The sequence below is a fragment of the Narcine bancroftii genome, chromosome 4 (genome assembly GCF_036971445.1).
Source record: "Narcine bancroftii isolate sNarBan1 chromosome 4, sNarBan1.hap1, whole genome shotgun sequence".
Lineage (NCBI taxonomy): Eukaryota > Metazoa > Chordata > Chondrichthyes > Torpediniformes > Narcinidae > Narcine > Narcine bancroftii.
This window is the reverse complement of record NC_091472.1, coordinates 206402127-206427550: the sequence shown is the minus strand read 5'-3', so window position 1 is coordinate 206427550 and position 25424 is coordinate 206402127. Positions and strand designations below refer to the sequence as shown.

General features: G+C 42.2%; 1 protein-coding gene across 6 annotated transcripts in view; it reads right to left on the bottom strand.

Annotated features, from left to right (window-relative positions):
- Positions 1 to 25424, bottom strand: part of specc1la (sperm antigen with calponin homology and coiled-coil domains 1-like a) — a 278924-nt gene that overhangs the window by 129485 nt on the left and 124015 nt on the right. For all 6 annotated transcript variants that reach the window (XM_069933747.1, XM_069933749.1, XM_069933750.1 and 3 more), the window contains one exon: positions 1808 to 1898. In XM_069933747.1, coding sequence (XP_069789848.1) covers positions 1808 to 1898 — 91 coding nt within the window. The remainder of the gene's footprint in view (positions 1 to 1807; positions 1899 to 25424) is intronic.

The following is a 25424-nucleotide window of genomic DNA, read 5'->3' as shown; positions in this document are numbered from 1 at the left end:
GATTTAACAGAGAACCATCACAGAAATCTGCATCCTTCTGTGATCTTAATCACAGCGGCTATTCTATAAGGTGACATTGATACCCAATTTCCGGTCTCAGAATCCTTTCAGATTAAATCTCGGAGTAATTCAGGAATGCTACTGATAAATTTCCACATGAAAGGATGGTCCAAAAGGTTACAGCTCATGGGATCTAAGGCAGGTGACAAACTGGATCCACAGTAGGCTTGGTAGCAGAAGGTAGAGGGTGATGGTGAAGGCTGATTTTGAGAGTAGGAACTAATGTCCAAAAATGTATTAAGGGATTGTGCCTGGGACCATTGCAGTTTGTTATGTCAATTAACGATTGGATATGAATGTAGGAGGTATTATTGGTGAGTTTGCACATAATGTGAAAATTGGTGGTAGAAGATAGTTACAGAATGAAGTTGATCAGCTGGTGAGTTAGGTTGAGCAATGGCTGACGGCATTTTGTCCTAATAAAAGTGAGGTGATTCATTTTGAAAAGTCTTATGAGGATAGGACTTACACTACAAATGGTAAGACCTGAGGGAGTGTTGAAATACAAAGGGGCCTTGGTGTTCAAGTCTATTGATCCATACAAGTGGGACCACAGATAGATAAGGCGAAGAAAGCTCCACTGGGCATAAATCTAAGGACACAGTGTATGGAACAACTTTATAAAACACTGGGTAGACCACAGCTCTAGGAGTTGTTGCCTCACAGTGCCAGGGAACTGAGTTCAACCCTGATCTCAGGTGCTACCTTGTGTGGTTTGTATGTTCTTCTTCCTGTGACCGTGTGGGTTTCCCCAGATCCCAAGGTTTCCTCTCACATCTCAGATGCAGGTGTTGGTAGGTTAATAAACAGCTTTGCAAACTGGTAAATTTCCCCCATTGTTTAGGGGAGAATGAAAAAAATGGGATTAATATAGGAGCAGTGTAAATGTTTGTTTGAAGATTACGGCAATCAGTTGGCCAAAAGGCTTGTTTCCATTCTGTACCTCTCTATGACTCCACTGTGTGCAGTTTAGTTTGCCAGTCCATAGGAAGCATTTGATGGGGCTAGAGAAGGTGCTGAGGAGATTTATTTGGATGGTGCCTGGATGGAAGAATGCAAAATATAAGGGTAGTCTGGGTTTTGGCCAGGAAGAGGTTGGGTGAGGGGAACCTGACACAGGTGCACAAAATATAAAGGGCTCCAAGGCTGCAACTTGGATTGTACTGCTTGAGATGGTCAAAGAGGCAGGCACTCTCACAATATTTAAAAATTCTGTGAATGAGCACTTGAAGTGCTGGTAAATGGGTTTAGTAGAGATTAGCGTATGGTTAGCACAATGCTATTAGAGCGCTAACGACCCAGGTTCAAATCCATTGCTGAATGTAAGGAGTTTGTATGTTCTCCCTGCGTCTGCCTGCCTGCTTCGGTTTCCTCCCACCCAAAACGGACAGGGGTTGTAGGGTGATTGGGGTGTTTGGGTGGCATGGTGCTCGTGGGCCAGAAGGGCCTATTACCCTGTTCCACATCTACTTTTTTTTAATTAAAAAACTATGGATATGCAATGGTTGGCCTGGTGGACCAAGGCCTGTTTCTGTGCTGGATGACTCTGTCATGCCGAAACTGCACCACATCTCTAATTTGCCACAGCATTACATTGTTCACAGAAACTGTTGGAAAAGCCACACCGGAGCTGATTCCCAAGGATCTGCCCTCTCTTGGCCCTCTGATAGTAAACTGCATCAATGAGTTGAGCCATGACCTCAGCAGAATCAGCCATCAAATAGCTTGAATGCTGGAAAAGACTCACCTGGAACTGAAATCTCAGTGTAGCTTGATCTTTTATCTGTAAGTGCTGCCAGAGTCTTTGGTGCTGATATCGGCCCACTGATGGAATGCCTCTATGAGTAAGCACACACATTTAAGGATTGTTACTTGGGCTTGTACAGAATGTATTCACTCTATACACATCGATCCCCTTTTCAAACTACTCTGTGGTCCAAGTCTTGATTCCAATTCAGTCAGTTTTGCCCTAATAATTTAAACAACAGATTGTGAACTGGAGATCTCTGTGTTTAAAAAAAGACATGAACTTAATATTTAAATAACATTGTTCATTTGATGCTCTGCAAGGTAACAATGGATATATCCAATTCAAATGAAAATCTCAGCAAAGTACTTCAAAAATAGATCTGAAAAAAAAAACACATCAATATTCAACTGAGAAAATTAAAATTATAGATTTTTCAATGCATAGGGTTAAACTGCAAGAAAATTGGCCCTTCAGTCCAATGTCCAAGCTGACCAAGATATCCATCTACTTTATCACCATTGGGTGACAAACTATCTACTGACATCTTTTACACCCCCTGACTCCCACCATTATCTTGACGACACTTCTTTTCATCTTCTCTTTTAACTGTAGACACGCAGAACAGAAACAGGTTCTTCCCTCCCATGAGACTGTTCCCCCCCCCCCCCATTCACCAATTAATCTATAATCCTTGTACATTTTTGAAAGAGGAAAGGAAATCGAGATATCCTCCTCCTTTAGAGTGGCATAGTTAATGTACTATGCTATTACAGTGCCAGCGATCTGGGTTCGAATCCAGTGCTGTCAGTAAGGAGTTTGCATGTTCTCCCTGTGTCTACGTGGGTTTCCTCCAGGTGCCCCGATTTTCTCCCACCCTTCAAAAACATACAGTCGTTGTAGGTTAATTGGGTGGCATGGGCTCATAGGCCAGCAGGGCCTGCTACTGTGCTGTATGGTTTAAAAAAGTCATACCCTCTAATGCCATCAACTCAGCTCTTACCTGCATCTCCTAAATTTCCCGCACATCTATCCTAACCCCCTCCAGCTCTAGATGCAACAAGGACAAGGTTCTCCTCCTCAACTATCATCCAATCAATCTTTGTGTCCAACATATAATTCTCTGCATTTTCCACTAACTACTGCATGATCCCACTACCAGACGCATCTTCCCCCCTCCACTACTGTAAATATTGTTCCCTCCAGAACTCCCTCATCCACTTATCCCTTCCCACCAATAGCCTTCTTGGTACCTACTCCTGTGACTGCAAGTGCTACCCGAAAGAAAACAGAGACACAAGCCAAGAGCACTTCAGTTTATACAAATCTTTATTACTAAATATAAAGCTGATTTCAAACAACAATATGCAAGCCCTTCTCAATTATACTTATCAACGCCTGGACTGGTCGCAAATGCCGAAGCGAGACAATGACCGCACAGTTATAGTAGGTTGTCGGGGCGCCAGTAGCAGCTTCTCCACCTCCCCCGACCGGGACGTTGGTTGGACTCTAGAAGTTCTTCTTCTTGCTGAGAGATGTTTCCACCCCTCAGAGAGTCTCAAACTTCAGCAGTGGGACCATGACTTATATTACCCAAAATTTGTTTACTCATAGCCCATCACCCTGAATAAATGGTTTACTTATCTTCAAGATCTCCTGACAGTCTGCGACTAACAAAAAACAACTGCATCTCTGGGCCTCATGGTGTAAATTAGATTATGTCTATTAATTCATATGCATCCCAGGCCTCATGGTGGAATTTAGATTTTGTCTTCTGATGGAACTCCATTCCTTCTTGCATAAGCTGGTCTAAATCCTCCATTACCCCTCCTTGGTACCTACTCCTGTGACTGCAAGAAGTGCTACCCTCGCATTTGCACCTCACTACAATTCGGGGCCTTAAACAGTCCTTGCAAGTGAAGCAACACCTCACTTGTAAATCTGTAGGGGCCATTTACTAAATCTGGTGTTCCCAATGAATCCTCCTTTACATCGAGGGGACTGAACACCAACTGGGAGATCACTTCATGGAGTACCTTCGCTCTATCTGCTGCAATAGCAAGGACCTCCCAGTGACCACCCACTTCAATTCCACACCCTACTGACATGCCGTCTATGGCTTCATGAGGCGATTCGTAAATTGGAGGAGCAACACCTTATAATCCATTTTGGCCCTCTCTAATTAGAGTGCATCAATATTGACCTCCAATTTCCATTAACTCCCTCCCGTGGTCTCTCTCCCTTATCTGGTGTCTCCCTTCTCCAGCTCTCAGAGAGCATCTTTCCTAGCCCTCTACCCATTTCTATGATCACCTCTCAGTTACCCCTTCCATCTCCCACCTGCTAGTCTGTGCTCTTCCTGCTAGCTTGTGTTCTTCCCATCTCCCCCACCTTCTTATTTGGACATGATTTTTGGCACTCTTGAAGAAGGGCTCAAGCCCAAAACGTCAACTATCAATCACTTGCTTTCTATGGTTCTGTGTGACCTGCTGAGTTTCTCCAGAACTTTTGTGTACTTCAAATAACTGATGGTTTATCATGGTTACTAAAAAAACCCCGATAAAATGTATATCAAGAATATTCTGAAATGCAGAAAACCTTTTAAGATTACAATAAGTATGAATGGCAAAATGAGCTAGGTAGGAAACAAAACAAAAATAATCATTCAAGAAAGATTAAAGATTTCCTAAATGGGAACGATTAGGACTTGGATCCTTGAACGTTATATAAATGACCTCTATGGCAACAAAAAACAATTCTTGACACATGAAAATATGAGCATGATGGATGCAGGGAATGTCGCAGACACAGAGTCATACAGCAGAGAAGTGGGCTCTTCACCTCACTGTGTCCATGACAACATCAAGTATCCAGTGACTCTAATCCCATTTATCTGCCCAGATGATTCAAATGCTCATCCAGATGCTTCAGAAATGTTCTGAGATTGTTAAGCTCTGCACAAAAAGAATCTTCCTCATGTTGTCTCTCAGCCCCTGACTTCTCCACCTAAACCTTTTCGGCCTCTTTTTAAACACCTCTGCCGTGAGAAAAGTTTTATTTACAATTTATTCTATCTTCGACTTTCTTAATTTTGTATCCATCTTTGCTCCACTAATATCACGACAAGCCTCTCCAGTTTCTACACATACGTGCTCCATGCCAGATACCATCCTGGTGAATCTCCACTCCAGTTTCTACACATAACTGCTCCATGCCAGATAGCAACCTGGTGAATCTCCTCTGCACCTCCTCCTGTGCAATCACATATTTCCGATAAGGAGGCAACTATAACTTAACAGACTAACCAATGTTTCATAAAATTGTACTCTGACAAAATGTCCCAGATAATGAAGGTAAGCATCCTGTGCCTTCTTTACCATTCCAATTGCCTATGATGCCACCTTTAGGGATGTTTGCACTTCTGCATTAAGGTCCCTTTGATTCTTAATATTCCCCGGAGACCCAGTATTCATGGCTCTATTTGATCTCAAAATACAACAGCTCATATTTATTAGGATTAGATTAGGATTTATTAGGATTAGATCTGCTATTGTGCTGCCCAGGTGATGAACATCACTCTTTAGCATAAGGCTAATGCTTCTATGTCAAGCGCTGAAGAGCTGGCTCTATGGAAGTCAGCCTGAAGAAAACTGAGGTCCTCCATCAGCCAGCTCCCCACCATGACTACCAGCCCCCCCACATCTCCATCGGGCACACAAAACTCAAAACGGTCAACCAGTTTATCTATCTCGGCTGCACCATTTCATCAGATGCAAGGATCGACAATGAGATAGACAACAGACTCGCCAAGGCAAATAGCGCCTTTGGAAGACTACACAAAAGAGTCTGGAAAAACAACCAACTGAAAAACCTCACAAAGATAAGCGTATACAGAGCCGTTGTCATACCCACACTCCTGTTCGGCTCCGAATCATGGGTCCTCTACCGGCATCACCTACGGCTCCTAGAACGCTTCCACCAGCGTTGTCTCCGCTCCATCCTCAACATCCATTGGAGCGCTTTCATCCCTAACGTTGAAGTACTCGAGATGGCAGAGGTCGACAGCATCGAGTCCACGCTGCTGAAGATCCAGCTGCGCTGGATGGGTCACGTCTCCAGAATGGAGGACCATCGCCTTCCCAAGATCGTGTTATATGGCGAGCTCTCCACTGGCCACCGTGACAGAGGTGCACCAAAGAAAAGGTACAAGGACTGCCTAAAGAAATCTCTTGGTGCCTGCCACATTGACCACCGCCAGTGGGCTGATAACGCCTCAAACCGTGCATCTTGGCGCCTCACAGTTTGGTGGGCAGCAACCTCCTTTGAAGAAGACCGCAGAGCCCACCTCACTGACAAAAGGCAAAGGAGGAAAAACCCAACACCCAACCCCAACCAACCAATTTTCCCCTGCAACCGCTGCAACCGTGTCGGCCTGTCCCGCATCGGACTTGTCAGCCACAAACGAGCCTGCAGCTGACGTGGACTTTTTATCCCCTCCATAAATCTTCGTCCGCGAAGCCAAGCCAAAGAAAGAAGAATGCTTCTATATTCAACACCATTAATTTTCATGCTGTCTGCCAATCAAAATATTCATATGCCTATTTACCATTAACATACATGATACTGCAAACATTCCAGCATCAATTCCTGCAGAGGACCACTGGTCATAAATGTAAGAACTAGGAGCAGTAGTCAGCCATCAGGTCTGTTGAGCCATTCAATAATATCATGGCTGATCTGGCCTTGGACTCAGCTCCACCTACCTGGCTTTTCCTCATAACCTTTCATTCCCCTACTAAGCAAGAAGCTATCCAACCGTGTCTCAATTATATTCAATGAGGGAGCTTCTACTGCTTCTTTGGGCTGGGAATCCCACCAATTCACTACATTCTGGAAGAAGCATTTTCCCCCATCTCCATCCTAAATCAGCTCCCTCAAACCATGAGGCTATGTCGCCTAGCTCTAGTCACACCTCCCAGTGAAACAACTTTCCTGCCTCTATCTTATCTATCCCTTTCATAACTTTCAATGTTTCAAAAGATCCCCTCTCATCTTTCGAATTCCAGCGAGTATAGTCCCAGGCAATGCAATCTCTCTTCACTGACTAACCCCAACCCACCCATATCCGGAATCAACATGGCGAACACCTCCAAAGTCAATATATTTTTTCTCAAGGAACTGCACATAATACTCCAGATGCAGCCTCACCAGTACCATGTACAGTTGTAGCAGAACCTCTCTGCTCTTGAATTCAATCCCTCTACTATTGAAGACCAACATCCCATTTGCCTTTTGATTACCTGTTGCACTTGCAAACCAATTCATGCACAAGCTCTCCCAACTCCCTCTGCACAGCAACATGCTGCAATTTCCACCATTTAAATAAACATCTACTATCAACATCCTCTGCACAATTTGTTTTTCCACTCAATTTTCTGAAATTGAGACGCTCTTCCAAATTGTTAATCTATATTGTGAACAATGTGGATCCAACACTGCCCTTGTGGCACTCTGCCCACCACTGATTGCCATCCAGAGAAATACCCATTTATTCCAACTCTCTGCTATACTTTACCCTCAACTCCATGCATCCTTATGTGGCACTTTATCGAATGCCTTCACAGCATCCACCTGTTCCCCTCCACCTGTTGCACTCATTAGATCCTCAGTCATGAACTTCCCATGCCTTATGGAACGATTTCCATCTAAATGTCTCACAATGTTTTTCCTTAATGATAGCTTCAAGCATTTTCTCGACTATAGACTTCAGACTTCCAATCCTGAAAAGATTCACCATCATCATTGCCTTCTTGGATCCAATTGCCAACTTGCCTTGCATTCCATGGGCTCTAACCTACAGACCAGCCTTCCATGTGCAGGGACCTTGTCAAAGGCACCCACCGAATGAAGTTCAAGTAAACTACATGAACTGCAACATCTCCTCAATATTTTTAACTGTTCAAAAATGTAATTATATTGGTCAGACAGGATTGCCCATCATGCATCACCAGAAGTTTCTTTCCCATTTTTTATCAGATTCTTGAACAAACCTCACACAAGTAACATGATGCTCCTTCTCTGTTCAAACTGAGCTCTCTTTTACCCTATCTTCCACACCTCACATATAAAACCCTTGTAGTCCCTAAACATCAGGTTTCCACAGACTTGCTGTTCTTACCCTTCACTCTGATAGAAACACATTGGCCTTGAGCTTGAGGTACTTGGCTTTCAATATCTCCCCTATCCCAATGGACGCAGGAGTAGAATTAGGTCATTTGGCCCATCAAGTCTTCTTTGCCATTCAAATCATGGCTGATGTATTTCTTCTCTAACTCCATTCTCTTGGCTTCTCCCTAATACCTTTGACACTTGTACTAATCAGGAACCTAATAATTTTCACTTTAAATGACTTGGCCTCCACAATTGCCTGTGGCAACAGATTCACCACCCTCTGGCTGAAGAAATTTCTCCTCATCTCTGATCTAAAGGTACGTCCTTTTATTTTGAGGCTCTGCCCTCTCCTCCTGGACTCTCCCATTACTGAAAACATCCTCTCCATATTCACTCTATACAGCCCTTTCAATATTCAGGTGGTTTCAATGAGATCCCCCTTCATCCTCTGAACTCCAGTGAGTACAGGTTCATTCCTGTCAGCCTACCTGAGGCCCTCTCCAACATCTTTCCTTATAAGTGGGGCCCAAAATTGCTCACAATTCTCCAAATGTGGTCTGGCCCAATGCCTTATAAATCCTCAGCATTACATCCTTTCTTTTATATTCTGGTCATCTCGAATTGAATGCTAACATTGCATTTGCCTTCCCTGTTACTGATTCAACCTGCAAGTTAACTTTTAGGGAATCCTGTACGGGGACTTAGTCCTTTGGACCTCTACTTTCTAAATTCTCTCCCTATTTAGAAAATAGTTTACTTATTTATTTGTTCTGATAATGTGCATGACCATACACTTCCATCTGCCACATCTTTGCCCATTCCCCCAACCTGGCCAAGTACCTCTGCAGACTCCCTGCTTCCTCAACACTACCCGCTTCTCCATCTGTCTTTTTTATTATCCACACACTCAGCCCAAAAGCCATTAGTTCTGTCAAGTTACAATGTGAAAAATAGCGGACCCAACATTAAACCCTGTAGAGCACCACTGGTCATTGACAGCCAGCCTGTAAAGGGCCCCTTTATTCCCACTCTTTGCCTTTAACCATTCACCCAACCTTCTATGGATGCTCGTACCTTTCCCATAATATCATTTGCTCCTCTCTTGTTTAGTAAGCTCATGTGTGGCATATTGTCATAGGTCTGAAAATCCAAATAAACATCCACTGACTCTTCATGCAAAGCATAGGAATAGGCTCTTCAGCCCATATCTGTGCCAACCATGATGACAAATTAAACTAATCCCATCTGGCTGCACATGAATCATATCTTTCCATTCCCAAGGAAAAGAGCCTATTTACCTGATCTAAACCTGTCCCAGTTGGAGTCATACAGCACTGAACAGGCCCTTCAGCCCAACTCATCCAATGTTACATCCTCAAAGAACTCCAGCAGATTTGTCAGCCAAGATCTTCTCTGAGGAAAACCATGCTGACTTTGGCCTATTTTATCATGTACCCTGAAACTTCATCTTTGATAATGGACTCTATAATCATAACTGCTGAAGTTCGACTGAAGTATGAGAAGGCATCCTTGAGTAAAGTCCACAGAGCAATGGTAGTTCTTCAATGATCTTGGATGCTTTGCCATTGGAATGTGAGCTGGCTCTCCCAAGATTATGTGCAGCAGCCACACCACCTTCAAAAAGACTAATGCAGGGAATGGTTCCACTTCATGGGAACAAGTCACCATCGCCCCTGAGGAACTGCCTCAACGGGTGACAATATATTCTGTGGAATTCAAGGAGCAAGCCTTGGAAATTAATCTGCTACTGAAGACCAAAAGCATCGATGTCAGTACTGGGCCATATGGTTACAAGTAGTAGGGGGTGAAGAGGTCTGCTGCTGCTGATACTCCACAGTTCATAGTTCACAGAATGGCCCACTTGATGGTGCTGAACAGGGTATTCAAATCAAACTAAGAATATGCTGCTTACACATGATGGATGTCCCTCCATCCCTTTCATATTCTCGTGTCTATTTAGAAGCCTCTTGTACGCTACTTTTGTATCTGCTTCCACCACAACATCCCGCAGCCTGTTCCAAGCACCTGTGTAAAATATTTTGTCCTGCACATCTCCGTTAAATTTCCTCCCCCTCAACTTAAACCCATGTCCTGTCGTGTGTGAAACTTTGGGCTTGTGGAAAATGCCTCTCATGATTTTATAAATCTCGATCAGGTCTTCTCTTCGCTCCAGAGAAAATTATCCAAGTTTGCCCAGTCTCTCCACATAACTCACATCCTATAAACCAGGCCACATCCTGGTAAACATCTTCTGCACTCTTTCCAAAGCCTCCACATTCTTCCTGAGTAATGAGGCAATCTGAATTGCACAGGTATTCCAAATGCAGCCGAAATAAAGTTTTACATGGAAGCAAAATGACCTCAATGCCCCACCCAGTGAAGCCAAGCATAGCACCCACTTTCTTTACTACCCTATCTAAAGTCTGGCCACTTTCAATGATCTACGAAATGAACCCCAGGTCAATCTGCACTTCGGGAGTCACGTGATGGAGTAGTGGCCGGTCAGGGAACCCCAGCCCTCTCCGGAAAAGTTTAAAAAAAATACACAAAACACAAAGGCACAAGAATAAAAATGAAAACAAAGTGAAAGTAAAGGTGGGAAGAAAATGGCAGTGAAGAAAGAAAAGTTGAAAGCAACGGGAAGAAGAGAAGAAGAAAGAACGTCGGAAGAAGAAGGTGAAGGCCTTGCCTGTCCGAGGAGGCCCGCCGCGGAGAGAGAAGCCTGCTCCCTAAGGTCAGTGGAAGTCCCGAGCTCGGGACTACAAAAATGGCTCGCAGAGCCAAGTAAAAGTGCGCAACCGCGCATGAAAAAAAAACACTGACGGGAGGGGGGACCAGCTGAGGAGTCGATCTCCACAGCTGAGAATGACAGCTGCAACACAACAACAGGAAGAGAACATAGAAAACAACGAGAACAAGAAAGAAGAGAGTAAAAAGAAAACAAGGAAACAACAGATGACCAACCCAGAGGAAGAAGAAGTAGAAGAACATAGAGAAATGGAAGAAGGGAAAGGCAAGACAATGGATATTTTTTTTTAAAGAATATATGGAATCAGTAAAAGAATGGCAATTACAAGAATTTAGTGAAATAAAAAGAAGAATTAAAAGTGCAGAAGAAAAAATGAATAGATTAGAGATGGTCATGTCAGATATAGGAAAAAGAGTGGACAAGGTGGAAGAACGAGAAACAGTCGTAGAAATGGAAGTAGAGGACTTAAAAAAGAAATTAGAAGAATTTAATAAAAAAGTTAAAGAGACACAAGAGCTGTTAGCTCAGAAGATAGATATAATGGAAAATTATAATAGAAGAAATAATATAAAGATAGTGGGCCTTAAGGAAGATGAAGAAGGCAAGAATATGAGAGAATTTATAAAAGATTGGATCCCTAGGGTCCTAGGAAGACCAGAATTACAGGAAGAAATGGAAATAGAAAGGGCACATAGAAACAAAACAGGCAGAGAGATGAAGACATGTAACGAGAGTAAAAATGACCACAAACTATATGTATGTGTGTATATGGGTAGAATATATATATATATATATATATATATATATGTATATGTGTGTGTGTGTGTGTGTGTGTGTGTGTGTGTATGTATATATGTGTGTACATGAGTGTATCCATATTTAAAGGAAAATATATAGAGTATAGATAAGAATAAATAAGGGAATGAAAGGGAAGAGAGGAAGTAAGGAGGGAATTAAAAGAGTGACCTTTGTTATATATGAAAATAAAAATCTTTTATGGGGGGGGCTAGGTGGGGAGGAGTTACGGTCACTGCGAAATCAGTTGACGCTTGCGAGTGAATTTGCAAATCCAAATGGAGAGGGGAGATGTGGTTGCCCAACAGGGGATAAAGGGCAACTCAGGAAGGGGAAGGGATAGTGGGGTTAAAGAAATTTTAGATAGGAGAATAAGGGAAATGTTTGATGTTTTAGAAACGTTGTCTTATAAAGTGTTCAAAACAAGAAAGCAGAAATGGATAAGAAGGAAAGGTGATGATGAGGAAACGGAAAGGAAAGATAAACAAAGTATGAAATGGCTACGCTGAACTATATGACTTTAAATATTAACGGAATACATAACCAAATCAAAAAGAAGAAACTGCTAAATTTACTGAAAAAAGAAAAAATTGATATAGCATTCGTGCAAGAAACACATTTAACTGAAATGGAGCACAAGAAATTAAAGAGAGATTGGGTAGGACATGTAACAGCAGCGTCATATAATTCAAAAGCTAGAGAAGCTATATTAATCAGTAAAAATGTACCAATTAAAATAGAAGAGGAAATAATAGATCCAGCAGGGAGATATGTAATGATAAAATGTCAGATATATTCGGAGTTTTGGAATTTACTCAATGTATATTCACCTAACGAAGAAGATCAAAAATTTATGCAAGATATTTTTTTGAAGATAACAGATACGCAAGGGAACATACTAATAGGAGGGGATTACAACCTTAATTTGGATTCAAACATGGATAAAACTGGGAAAAAAATTAACAGAAAAAACAAAGTAACCAAATTTATAATTAAATCGATGCAAGAAATGCAACTTTTGCATATATGGAGGAAACAACACCCAAAGGAAAAGGAATATTCATATTATTCGGGTAGACATAAAACATACTCAAGAATAGACCTATTCCTGTTATCAGCTCGTATGCAAGACAGAGTAAGAAAAACAGAATATAAAGCTAGAATATTATCGGACCACTCACCCCTGATATTGACAATAGAGTTAGAGGACATCCCTCCAAGAATGTATAGATGGAGATTAAACTCCATGCTACTTAAAAGGCAGGATTTTAGAGAATTCATTCAGAGACAAATTAAAATGTACTTTGAAATAAATACGGAATCAGTGAAAGATAAGTTTATACTATGGGACTCATTGAAAGCGTTCATCAAAGGGCAAATAATAAGTTATGTAACCAAGATGAAGAAGGACTACAATCAGGAAACAGAGCAGTTGGAAAGGGAAATAACAAATATAGAAAAAGAATTAGCAATGAAGGAAGACACAACTAAAAGAAGAGAATTGGCAGATAAAAAATAAAATATGAAACACTACAAACATATAAGGTGGAGAAGAACATAATGAAGACAAAACAGAAATATTATGAACTAGGAGAAAAAACGCACAAAATTCTAGCATGGCAGCTTAAGACAGAACAAACTAAGAGAATGGTATTGGCATCAAGGAAAAAAGACAAACAAATCACATATAATCCAACGGAGATTAATGAAAACTTCAGAGAATTCTACGAACAATTATACCAAACTGAAAACGAAGGGAAAGAAGACAAAATAGATGAATTTTTAATTAAAATTGAACTACCAAAATTATAAATAGAGGAACAAATAGATTAACAGAACCATTTGAAATAGTAGAAATACAAGAGATAATAAAAAAACTACCAAATAATAAAACACCAGGAGAGGATGGATTCCCAATAGAATTCTATAAAACATTTAAAGATTTATTAATTCCTCCCCTCCTGGAAGTAATCAACCAGATTGATAAAACACAAAGCTTACCAGATTCATGCAAAACAGCAATAATTACAGTAATACCAAAGACAGGGAAAGATCCACTCGCACCAGCGTCATATAGACCAATATCTTTACTTAACACAGATTATAAGATAATAGCTAAACTATTAGCAAACAGATTAGCCGACTATGTACCAAAAATAGTAAATCTAGACCAAACTGGATTTATTAAAAAAAGACGAACAACAGACAATATTTGTAAATTTATTAACTTAATTCATGCAGTAGAAGGAAATAAAGCTCCAACAGTAGAGGTAGCTTTAGACGCAGAGAAGGCCTTTGACAGAGTAGAATAGAATTATTTATTCAAAGTACTACAAAAATTCAGCATACCAGAGAAATATATTAATTGGATTAAAGTATTATATAAGGGGCCATTGGCGAAAGTGACAGTAAATGGATATATATCAAAGCAATTTAACTTAAGCAGATCAACAAGGCAGGGATGCCCACTATCGCCCTTATTGTTCGCGTTAGCTATAGAACCACTAGCAGAATTGATAAGAACAGAAAATAAAATAAAAGGGATAAAAATAAAAGACAAGCAATATAAAATCAGTTTATTTGCAGATGATGTTATAGTATACTTAACAGAACCAGAAATATCAATAAAAGAATTGCATAAGAAGTGTCGGGATACAAGATTAACGCAAATAAAAGTGAAGCAATGCCAATGAATAATGCGGATTTCTCAAAATTTAAGAAAGAATCACCATTCAGATGGCAAATGCAAGCAATACGATACCTAGGTATACAAATAAATAAAAACCTCAGCCATCTATATAAACTCAATTATTATCCACTAATGAAAAAATTACAGGACGACTTAGAGCATTGGAAAGACTTACCACTAACACTAATAGGAAGGATAAACTGTATTAAAATGAACATTTTCCCAAGGATACAATACCTATTTCAGGCATTGCCAATACACTTGACGGAGAAATTCTTCAAGGAGTTAAAGAAAATAATAAGGAAATTTTTATGGAAAGGGGGGAAACCGACGAAAGCACTAGATAAATTAACAGAATGGTATAAACAAGGAGGCTTACAACTGCCAAACTTTAAAAATTATTATAGAGCCGCACAATTAAGATACCTATCAGATTTTTATCAAACAAGGGAAAAGCCAGATTGGACTAGATTAGAACTAGATAAAATAGAGGAGAAGATACCTGAACATATATTATATAAATGGGATGAAAAATTGGTACAACGTAGGAATTCTCCAGTATTACATCATCTGCTCAATATTTGGAAGAAGATTCATGTAGAAAGGAATAAAACAAATTACCAATTACCAAAACTAATACTGATGCAAAATCAGCTAATCCCTTTTACAATAGATAACCTTTCCTTTAGAGAATGGAAGAAAAAAGGGATCAAAAGAATAGAAAATTGCTTTTCAGGAAATAAATTACTATCCTTTGAACAAATGAAGGATAAATATAATATAACTCAAGATACAGTGTTGGCATACTACGAACTGAAATCCTACTTGAAGAACAAATTGGGAAGCAGTCTGAGGTTACCAGAGGGAATTTTGAATATGTGAATACAGACACAATGATAATCAAAAAATTTATAACAAATTTATAACAAATATGTATGTTTCTTTTTTTTCTTCTTTGGCTTGGCTTCGCGGACGAAGATTTATGGAGGGGGTAAAAAAGTCCACGTCAGCTGCAGGCTCGTTTGTGTCTGACCAGTCCGATGCGGGACAGGCAGACACGATTGCAGCGGTTGCAAGGGAAAATTGGTTGGTTGGGTTTGGGTGTTGGGTTTTTCCTCCTTTGCCTTTTGTCAGTGAGGTGGGCTCTGCGGTCTTCTTCAAAGGAGGCTGCTGCCCGCCAAACTGTGAGGCGCCAAGATGCACGGTTTGAGGCGTTATCAGCCCACTGGCGGTGGTCAATGTGGCAGGCACCAAGAGATTTCTTTAGGCAGTCCTTGTACCTTTTCTTTGGTGCACCTCTGTCACGGTGGCCAGTGGAGAGCTCGCCATATAATACGATCTTGGGAAGGCGATGGTCCTCCATTCTGGAGACGTGACCCATCCAGCGCAGCTGGATCTTCAGCAGCGTGGACTCGATGCTGTCGACCTCTGCCATCTCGAGTACCTCGACGTTAGGGGTGTGAGCGCTCCAATGGATGTTGAGGATGGAGCGGAGACAACGCTGGTGGAAGCGTTCTAGGAGCCGTAGGTGGTGCCGGTAGAGGACCCATGATTCGGAGCCGAACAGGAGTGTGGGTATGACAGCGGCTCTGTATACGCTTATCTTTGTGAGGTTTTTCAGTTGGTTGTTTTTCCAGACTCTTTTGTGTAGTCTTCCAAAGGCGCTATTTGCCTTGGCGAGTCTGTTGTCTATCTCATTGTCGATCCTTGCATCTGATGAAATGGTGCAGCCGAGATAGGTAAACTGGTTGACCGTTTTGAGTTTTGTGTGCCCGATGGAGATGTGGGGGGGCTGGTAGTCATGGTGGGGAGCTGGCTGATGGAGGACCTCAGTTTTCTTCAGGCTGACTTCCAGGCCAAACATTTTGGCAGTTTCCGCAAAGCAGGACGTCAAGCGCTGAAGAGCTGGCTCTGAATGGGCAACTAAAGCGGCATCATCTGCAAAGAGTAGTTCACGGACAAGTTTCTCTTGTGTCTTGGTGTGAGCTTGCAGGCGCCTCAGATTGAAGAGACTGCCATCCGTGCGGTACCGGATGTAAACATCGTCTTCATTGTTGGGGTCTTTCATGGCTTGGTTCAGCATCATGCTGAAGAAGATTGAAAAGAGGGTTGGTGCGAGAACACAGCCTTGCTTCACGCCATTGTTAATGGAGAAGGGTTCAGAGAGCTCATTGCTGTATCTGACCCGACCTTGTTGGTTTTCGTGCAGTTGGATAATCATGTTGAGGAACTTTGGGGGACATCCGATGCGCTCTAGTATTTGCCAAAGCCCTTTCCTGCTCACGGTGTCGAAGGCTTTGGTGAGGTCAACAAAGGTGATGTAGAGTCCTTTGTTTTGTTTAACATACAAATATGTATGTTAAACTGCAAGAAAAGGAGAATGAGGAAACAAATGGTAAAACTAAACAAAAATGGGAACAAGATTTAAACATAAAGATAAAGAAGGAAACATGGGAGAAGTTATGCTCTGGAACTATGAGAAATACAATAAACATGAGGTTACGTATGATACAATATAACTAGATACACAGGCTATACATTACACCTCAAAAGTTAAATAAATAGGACCCAACAGTATCTGACAGATGTTTTCGCTGTAAAAAAGAAATGGGAACAACAATTCATGCAATTTGGACATGTGAGAAAGTGAAAAAATTTTGGGAAGATCTAAACCAGATATTAAATAAAAACACAAAAAGCAATATACCAAAAAAACCCAGAGATCTTCCTCTTAAGTAACATAAAAAACAAAGAATTTGGACTTGATTTGGATGGTGCACAAAAAAGATTTGTTAGGATAGCCCTAGCCGTAGCAAAAAAATGTATTATGTCAGCCTGGAAATTAGAAGATAACTTGAGAATACAACAATGGTATATAGAAATGAATAAATGTATTCCATTAGAAAAAATAACATATAATTTAAGAAATAATATTACAATATTTGGACAAATATGGGAGCCATACATGAAACACAATAGAGAAAACCTACTGGGGACATCTATCACCTAAAATGACAGAAGGAGAAGGAAATGAAAAGAATTGACTCCAGTGGAACTTCTTGTTTATTTTCATTGAGTGACAACATTGTTTGACGGGTTTAATGTATCTTAGATTCTGCACTTTAAATGAATGGGAGGGGAGGTAGGGAGGGTGGGATGGGAAGAGAGGGGGGGGGGGAGAAAACGACACTGTATATATTTGAAAAGAAAAATGTATGTATCTTGATCAATGAGGTTTATAGTGTGAAAAATAAAAAAATTTTTTTTAAAAATCTGCACTTCAATAGTTTTAAGAACTCATGATCAATTTTGAGCTGCTCAGTTTGTTCAGAGTCTGTCTCAGTTAGCACATTCGTGGAGCCATGAGAGGACATCCATAAGGAATGCTCAATGGTCACTCTATCAGTGCCATCACGGACAGATACCTGTCAGTCGTATGGTGAGGTATCACCATATTGGTATTGGATCACTCACTACCTGCTGCAGACCCAGCCTTGCTGCTCTGTCCTTCAGGCTTTAATCAGCTCTGATTGGTGGTCCTTGGTGATGGCCGCTGAAGATCCCCCGCCCAGTCAACACGGTGTTTTATGCTGCTCTCAGTGCCTACTCCAAGTGTTGTTCAACATGGAGAAGCACTCATTCATCAGCTAAGGGAGGATGGAAGGTGGTTTACTTGCCCATGTTTGATCCAATGTCACGTTTCATGAGATCTGGAATCTACACTGTGGTCTCCAAGGACAATCCCTTACAGTCTGTTAGTGTGCTATCACCTTGGCTGCTGCCTGACTGTGGATCAGCTCCCAATTTAGTTCCCCCATGAGTTGGTGAGGACTTTGGAAGGGCAGTTGAGCCAGTGGCAGGTGATCTATCTGGTTTTACACTCCATGGAGTGAAACATGAAACTCTGCAGATGCTGTGATTGCAGTGAGAACACAAAAACGCTGGAGGAACTCATCCGGTCCCGCTACGTCCATAGGAGACAAAGATATTCACTGAAGAAGGGCTCAGGCTTGAAAAGTCGGTTATAGATCTTTACTTCCTATGGATGCTGCAGGACCTGCTGAGCTCCCTCAGAATTTCTGTGTTTTCATTGCACTTCATAGAACAGCACAGCACTGTAGAGTCCCTTTGGCCTACTGATATAAACATTTCATGATGAATCTAACTGTTCCCGTCTTCACAGTTCATAATCCTCAATTTTCTTACATCCATGTTCCTATCTGAGAATCTTTTGAATTGTATCAGCCTCAAGCAACAGCCCCAGCGCACGCGAACACACACACTCTCTCTCTCTCTCTCTCTGTGTAAAAACCTTCCTCAGCTCATCTTAAACAGATGTCCTAATTCTGGCCATTGCTGCCTTGGGGGAAAAAAAAGCTACTGGCTGTGCACTCTATGCCTCTGATAAATCTTATACACCTCTATTAAGTGGGGTGGCATGGTCAATGTAGCGGTCAGTGTAGTGGTTAGCGAGACACTATCTGCAAGAAATTTGTATATTCTCCTTGTGTCTGCGAGGGCTTCCTCTGGGTTTCTGGTTAATTTGGGTATAATTGGGTGGCACAGCTTTAATGGCCAGAATCGGCTTCTACCATGCAGTAAATAAAATTTTAAAAATTTCAGTCGCCTCTCATCCTTCGTTGCTCCAAAGAGAAAAGCCCAAGCTTGCTCAACCTTTCCTCATAAGACATGCTCTCTAATCCCGACACCATCCTGGTAAATCTCCCTTGTTAAATCTCCCTTGCAGCCCTTCGAAAGCTTCCATTTCCTTCATATACTCTAATTATGGACTAACCAATTTCATCAAGCTGCAATATTATTTCATGGTTCTTGTACTCACTTCCCCGACTAACAAAGTCCAACATACCATATGACTCCATAACCCCACTATCAACTTGCCTGGCAACTTTGAGGAATCTATGGATTTGGACCCCAAGATCCCTCTGTTCCTTAACATGAGAAAGAATCCTGCCTTTAACCAGTTACAGTTTCTTCAGGTTCAATCTTCCAAAGTGCATCACTTCACACTTTTCTGGATTGAATTCCTTCTACTTCTCTGCCCAACTCTGCATCTATATCCTGTTGTAACTTAGACTTTAACAATACATCAAACTTTTGTGTATCTGAAAATTTACTGACCTACTTCATTCAAGTCATTTATAAAAATCACAAGAGCAGGGGTCCCAGAACAGATACCTGCAGCCATTAGCCATCGACCTCATGCAAACCAATTCCAAATCTACACAGTCAAATTTCTATGGATCCCATGCCTCGTGACTTTCTGAATGAGGATGGGGGTCCTGTCAAATGCCTACTAAAATCCATATACACCACATCCTTCATCAATCTGTTTTGTCAACTTGAAAAACTCATTCAAACTTGTGAGGCATGACTTGCCTCTTACAAATCCATGCTGACTATCCCTGAGAAGACTCTGTAATTGAATTCTTGACTTCCAGGTGGAAAGACCAGTTTCAGAATCAGAATTTATTGTCATGAACACGTCATGAAATTTGGTGTTTTGTTACAGCATCATAGTGCAAACATTCATATTATAACCATCTTACAACATTACTATAAAAATAACAGTGCACAAAAGGTCAGGCAGTATCTTTGGATCATTGATTATTCAGGAATCTGATGGCAGTGGGGAAGAAGCTGTCCTTGTGCCACTGAGTGCTTGTCTTTAGGCCCCTGTACCTTTTTCCCCGATGGTAGCAAAGTGAAGAGTACATGGCCTGGGTGGGGGGGTACTTGAGGATAGAGGCTGTTTTTTTAAGACACCACCTCATGTAGATGTCCTTGTCTGGTGCATGTGATGTCACAGACCGAGTTAACAACCCTCTGGAGTTTATTCTTGTCCTGAGAGTTGATGCTTCCATACCAGGCAGTGATGCAAGCAGCCAGAATGCTCCTCATGGTAAAGCTGCAGAAGTTTTCAAGAGTTTTCAGTGGCATACCAAATCTCCTCAGACATCCCACGAAGTGTAGCCATTGGCAAGCCTTCTTTGTGATTGCATCCTCAATGTGGAGACTCCAGGACAGATCCTCGTATATGTTGACACCCAGGAATTTGAAGTTCTTGATCCTCTCCAGTATTGAGCCCTTAATGCTGACTGGGTCGTGTTCCCCTGACTGCCTTCTGAAGTCCACAATCATCTCCTTGGTTTTGCTGACATTGAGTGCAATGTTGTGGTCATTACACCATTCAATGAGCTGACCTAGCTCCCTCCTTTATGCTTCCTCATTGCCAATTGTGATTCTGACGACAACTGTGGTGTCACTGGCAAACTTGTAGATAGCATTGGAGTTGTTCCTTGCCAAACGGTCATGGGTGTATAATAAGTAGAGCAGTTGGCTAAGCACGCATCATTGGAGTACCTATGTTGATAATCAGCGAGGAGGAAATGTTGTTTCCAATTTGTACTGACTGGTCTTCCAATTAGAAAGTCAAGGATCCAGTTACAGATGGAAGTACAGAGGCATAGAATTTGTAGGTTCTTGGCCAGCACTAAGGGAATAATGGTATTGAAGGCCGAGCTGTAATCTATGAAGGGCAGCTATATGTATGAATTGCTGCTTTCGAGGTGATCCAGAGCTGAGTGGAGAGCCAATGATATTGCATCTGCTGGGTAGCGATTGTGACTATAGGCAATTTGCAGTTGGTCTAGATCTTTGTTTAGGTACATTTTAATTCTGGCCATGACCAACCTCTCAAAGCATTTCATCACAGTAGAAGTTAGTGCTACTGGGCAGTTTGTCCGGGTTGGTAGAAGAGCACTGGTGCACCTCAGGGATGTGTGCTCAACCCACTCCTGTTCATGCTACTGACCCACAACTGTATCACCAGATCCAGCTCCAACACTGTCATTAAGTTTGCAGATGACACAACAGCAACGATGAGTCGCACGATAGAGAATCAGTGGAAAATCTTGTGAAATGGTGCAAGTGAAACAACCTGAGTCTCAACATGGACAAGACAAAGGAGATGAATGTGGAATTCAGGAGGACCAGGAATGACCCTCCTCCACTACACATCAACAACTCTGGAGTAGAGGGAGTGGAGAGCACCAAAGTTCCTCGGAGTTCACTTAACTAGTAACATATCATGGACACTCAACATCTCTTCACTTGTCAGGAAGGTTCAACAGCGACTGCACTTCCTGAGAAGACTGAAGCGGGCAAGGCTACTGACCACCATCATGTCAACCTCTATAGGAGCTTTATCAAGAATGTCCTGGCCGGCTGCATCAGAGTATGGTACGGTTGCTACAGAGAAATGGATCAGAGGTCAATCCACAAGAATGGCAGTGAGGATTTCTGGAGCTCCCTCTCCCCCATCGATGTGATCTACTGGGATTGTTGTCTGAAGAGGGAGCACAAAATCATTGAGGACTCCTTCCACCCTGCACACAGAATCTTTCAGCGGCTCCCATCGGGGAAGAGATAGAGGAGTATCAGAGCCAGCAGCACCAGGCTGGGAAATAGGTTCTTCCCACAGATAGTCAGATTGGTGAATAACCAAAGGAATTGCTCACACTAGCCATCTGAGACTCTCATATCCACGAGACAATATTTATTTGTATAGATGAATATTTGCCCTCAATATGCATTGTTTGTCTATATGTATGTCTGGTTGTGTGTCTACCTGTTTTGCACTGAGGACCAGAGAATGCTGTTTTGTTAGGTTGCATTTGTACAATCAAATGACAACAAACTTGACTATGCTTCTCCAAATGCTCATAAATTCTGTCCCTAAGAATCCTTTCCAATAGTTTGCCCACCACTGATGCAAGACTTACTCGTCTATAATTCCCAGGATTCTCCCTCCAACGGAATATTTGCCATTCTCCAATCCTCTGGTTCCACTTCGATGGCCAAGGTAGGATACAAAGATCATGGCCAATACTCCAGCAATCTCTTCCCTTGCTTCCTGTCATAATCTAGGTACATTCCATCCAGTCACAGGGATTATCCTGATGTTTATCAGAAGCTCTGACATTACCTTTTTCTTACCCTTGACATCCCTCAACACATCAGCCCACTCCAGGCTGAATACTTTTTTTAATTTTTTTGTCTTTGAATGCTTCAGGCGCATTTCAGGAGCCATTTAAGAGTCAACAATCTTGGGTGGATCTGGCCTCACGTGAAGGCCATATTGGAGAAAGATTTCCTTCCTCGAACGATATTGGTGGCACGGTGAGGTGAGAGTGATTGCCCTTGACATGAAGTATTGTGTAATTCTCCACCTGCTAGAAGGCACCAGAGCAGTTATTCTCAACAGGGGCCATACAGGATATTTATTGGGCGGGGGGTGGGGGGGTGGGGTGGGGGGGGGGGAGCTACAGAGAGGAATCTTTAATTTTTTTTAGGTAGCCATTAAATAACTGCTTCACAGGGAAGGGGGCCCATAAACTTTGAGCAGAGTCCTAAAGGGTCCATAGCCAGAAAATGTTTGAGAATGGCTGATCTAGAGTGTGAAAGTGTGCAGTGTGGCAGCTCACCACTAGGCAGGCGAACCGGCCCCGCTTGTAAGCCACGCGGCGGGGCAGCCGGCCAAGATGGTACCCTCGAGGGTTTTCCCTTCCTCCCAGCACAGGGCTCAGAAGCCTGTGCTGGGGGACCACGTGATGCCCGGGTGGCGTCAGCGCCCTCCAGCGCGGTTCCCAGCCAGGTCCAGGCTGGGAGTATAAGTGCAGCCCAGCAGCCTGCAATAAACTAGTCTGCTCACTGAGCTCAACCCGTCTGGTTGTGTGTGTTCTTTCAGGAGTAGGTGCAGCTGCCGCTACAGCAGCAACAAACTTAAAGAGAGTTTCTTCCCTAGTGAAGTAACCTCACAACAATGCTTCCATGCTGCTCTGGCTTATTTCTATTTGATATATTTTTATTGTAATTCTATACTCTGTAAATTGTGATCTTCTGCCCTGTATGGCTGAATGAATGTTAGAGCTAGCATGTCATACTGCTCATTGAAGAGCCTCTCTTCCTTTACTAGGCAGAAGTGACAAATAAACTTAAAGCTAAATCCAAATACACATGGGAATGGAAAACAAAATGTTGGGATCTTAAACAGAAATAGAAATGATGGAAGAACTTCAGTTAATTAGCATCTGTGGAAAGTGAAACCAGTTAGTGTTTTGGGTCAGAGCCCTTCCTGGTGAGACCACTTCAGAAATACTGTCCTTGCCTCTGGTCTCCCTACCCTAAGAATGGTGTACTACCATTAGAGAGAATGCAGCAATGGTTCACTAATGAGTCCTGAATTGGCAGGTTTGGTGTACAAGGAGAGATTAAGCAAACTGGTCTGTACCCTCTGGAGGTCAGAAGATTGAGAAGTGATCTCACTGAAACATGGAAAATCTCAGGGATTTGACTGGGATGATGTTACCCTTGGCTGATGTATCCAGTCCAATGACTCACAGACTCAAAATAAGGGATTGGCCATTCCGGAGCGGGAAAGAGATTTCTTCACCCAGAAGATAATAAGTCCTTGGAATTCTTGATTGAGCAGGGTTGTGGAGCCAAAGCTGTTGCATAGATTGAACACAAAACTGGATAGATTTTCAGACATTTTACAGGACATAAGAGTACAACAGGATAGAGATATGGGGTAAAATATCAGCCATAGTCTCATTGAATGGTGAAGCAGGCACAAGGGGATGAACAGCAGCATGGTTACTGTTACAGTGCCAATGACCGGGACAGCAGTTCGAAACTGGCACTGTCTGTAAGAAGTTTGCACGTTCGCCCCATGTCTGTGTGGGTTTTCTCCCATCCTCCAGTAACGTACTGGTGGTTGTAGGTTAATTGGGCTGCACGGCTTGTGGGTTGAAAGGGCCTGTTACTGTTTAATATTTAATGTGCTTAGCTGCTTCTAATTTTTATATTCATGGCAGCATTCTCCTTCATAACATTTCATATAACCAGAATACTCTTTCAGTATTCCAGTTGCCTCTCCACATAAATCTCCTTTTATTTATCCTTATTGCCCTCAGCTTGATGTAGTGCTACACTGCTGCAGAAGACTTTTTATGTTAATTATCATTTCTGCTCTCTTTCTGCTTGCCTTATTTTCCTTCCAACTTCCCTCTTTGTTTAATATCCTCAACCAGGATTTTTTTCTCTTGGTGCCTGTCCTGCAACTTTTGGTTCTTTTGTTGCCAGCTTAATCCTCCAGGAAATTCAGGATCGGATCCTTTAATTTGTCTATTTCAGGGAACGTATCCAACCTAATCTTTTCAAAAATATTATTTTATCTTTGGTTACATTTTATACTGGCAAGATCTCCTAATGTCTGATGTTGTCCCAATTGTAAGTTTTGCTTTAGATCTCTGCCTGTCGATATGTCTTATTATTTTTCAGGCCCTTCTGGCCCATGCCACCCAATACCCCAATTAACCTACAACCCTCACATGATTTTGAAGGGTGGGAGGAAAGTGGAGTGCCTGAAGGAAACCCACATGACAAGAGGACAATATACAAGTTCCTTACAGACAGCACCAGATTTGAACCCAGGTCTCTGGCAGTGTAATCTTTTTCTTTCTTTGGCTTGGCTTCGCGGACGAAGATTTATGGAGGGGGTAAAAAGTCCACGTCAGCTGCAGGCTCGTTTGTGGCTGACCAGTCCGATGCGGGACAGGCAGACACGATTGCAGCGGTTGCAAGGGAAAATTGGTTGGTTGGGGTTGGGTGTTGGGTTTTTCCTCCTTTGCCTTTTGTCAGTGAGGTGGGCTCTGCGGTCTTCTTCAAAGGAGGCTGCTGCCCGCCAAACTGTGAGGCGCCAAGATGCACGGTTTGAGGCGTTATCAGCCCACTGGCGGTGGTCAATGTGGCAGGCACCAAGAGATTTCTTTAGGCAGTCCTTGTACCTTTTCTTTGGTGCACCTCTGTCACGGTGGCCAGTGGAGAGCTCGCCATATAATACGATCTTGGGAAGGCGATGGTAATAGCACTGCACCAACTGTACCACCTATTATGAATGTAAGCTTCTGGATTCTTTGAGAACACTGCTCGCTTTGGAATAAGTGGGCCAACGGGTCTGACAATGACTGCTTCACCATCCCATGCAGTTGCCCTTACCTCCCTTATCGCTAGAAGGGCCGTATTAATGAGATGGGAAGATGCTGTCCTTCCCACTCACACTCAATGGTTGCCCGATATGATGGCATGTCTGGCTTCAGAAAAAAATAGAT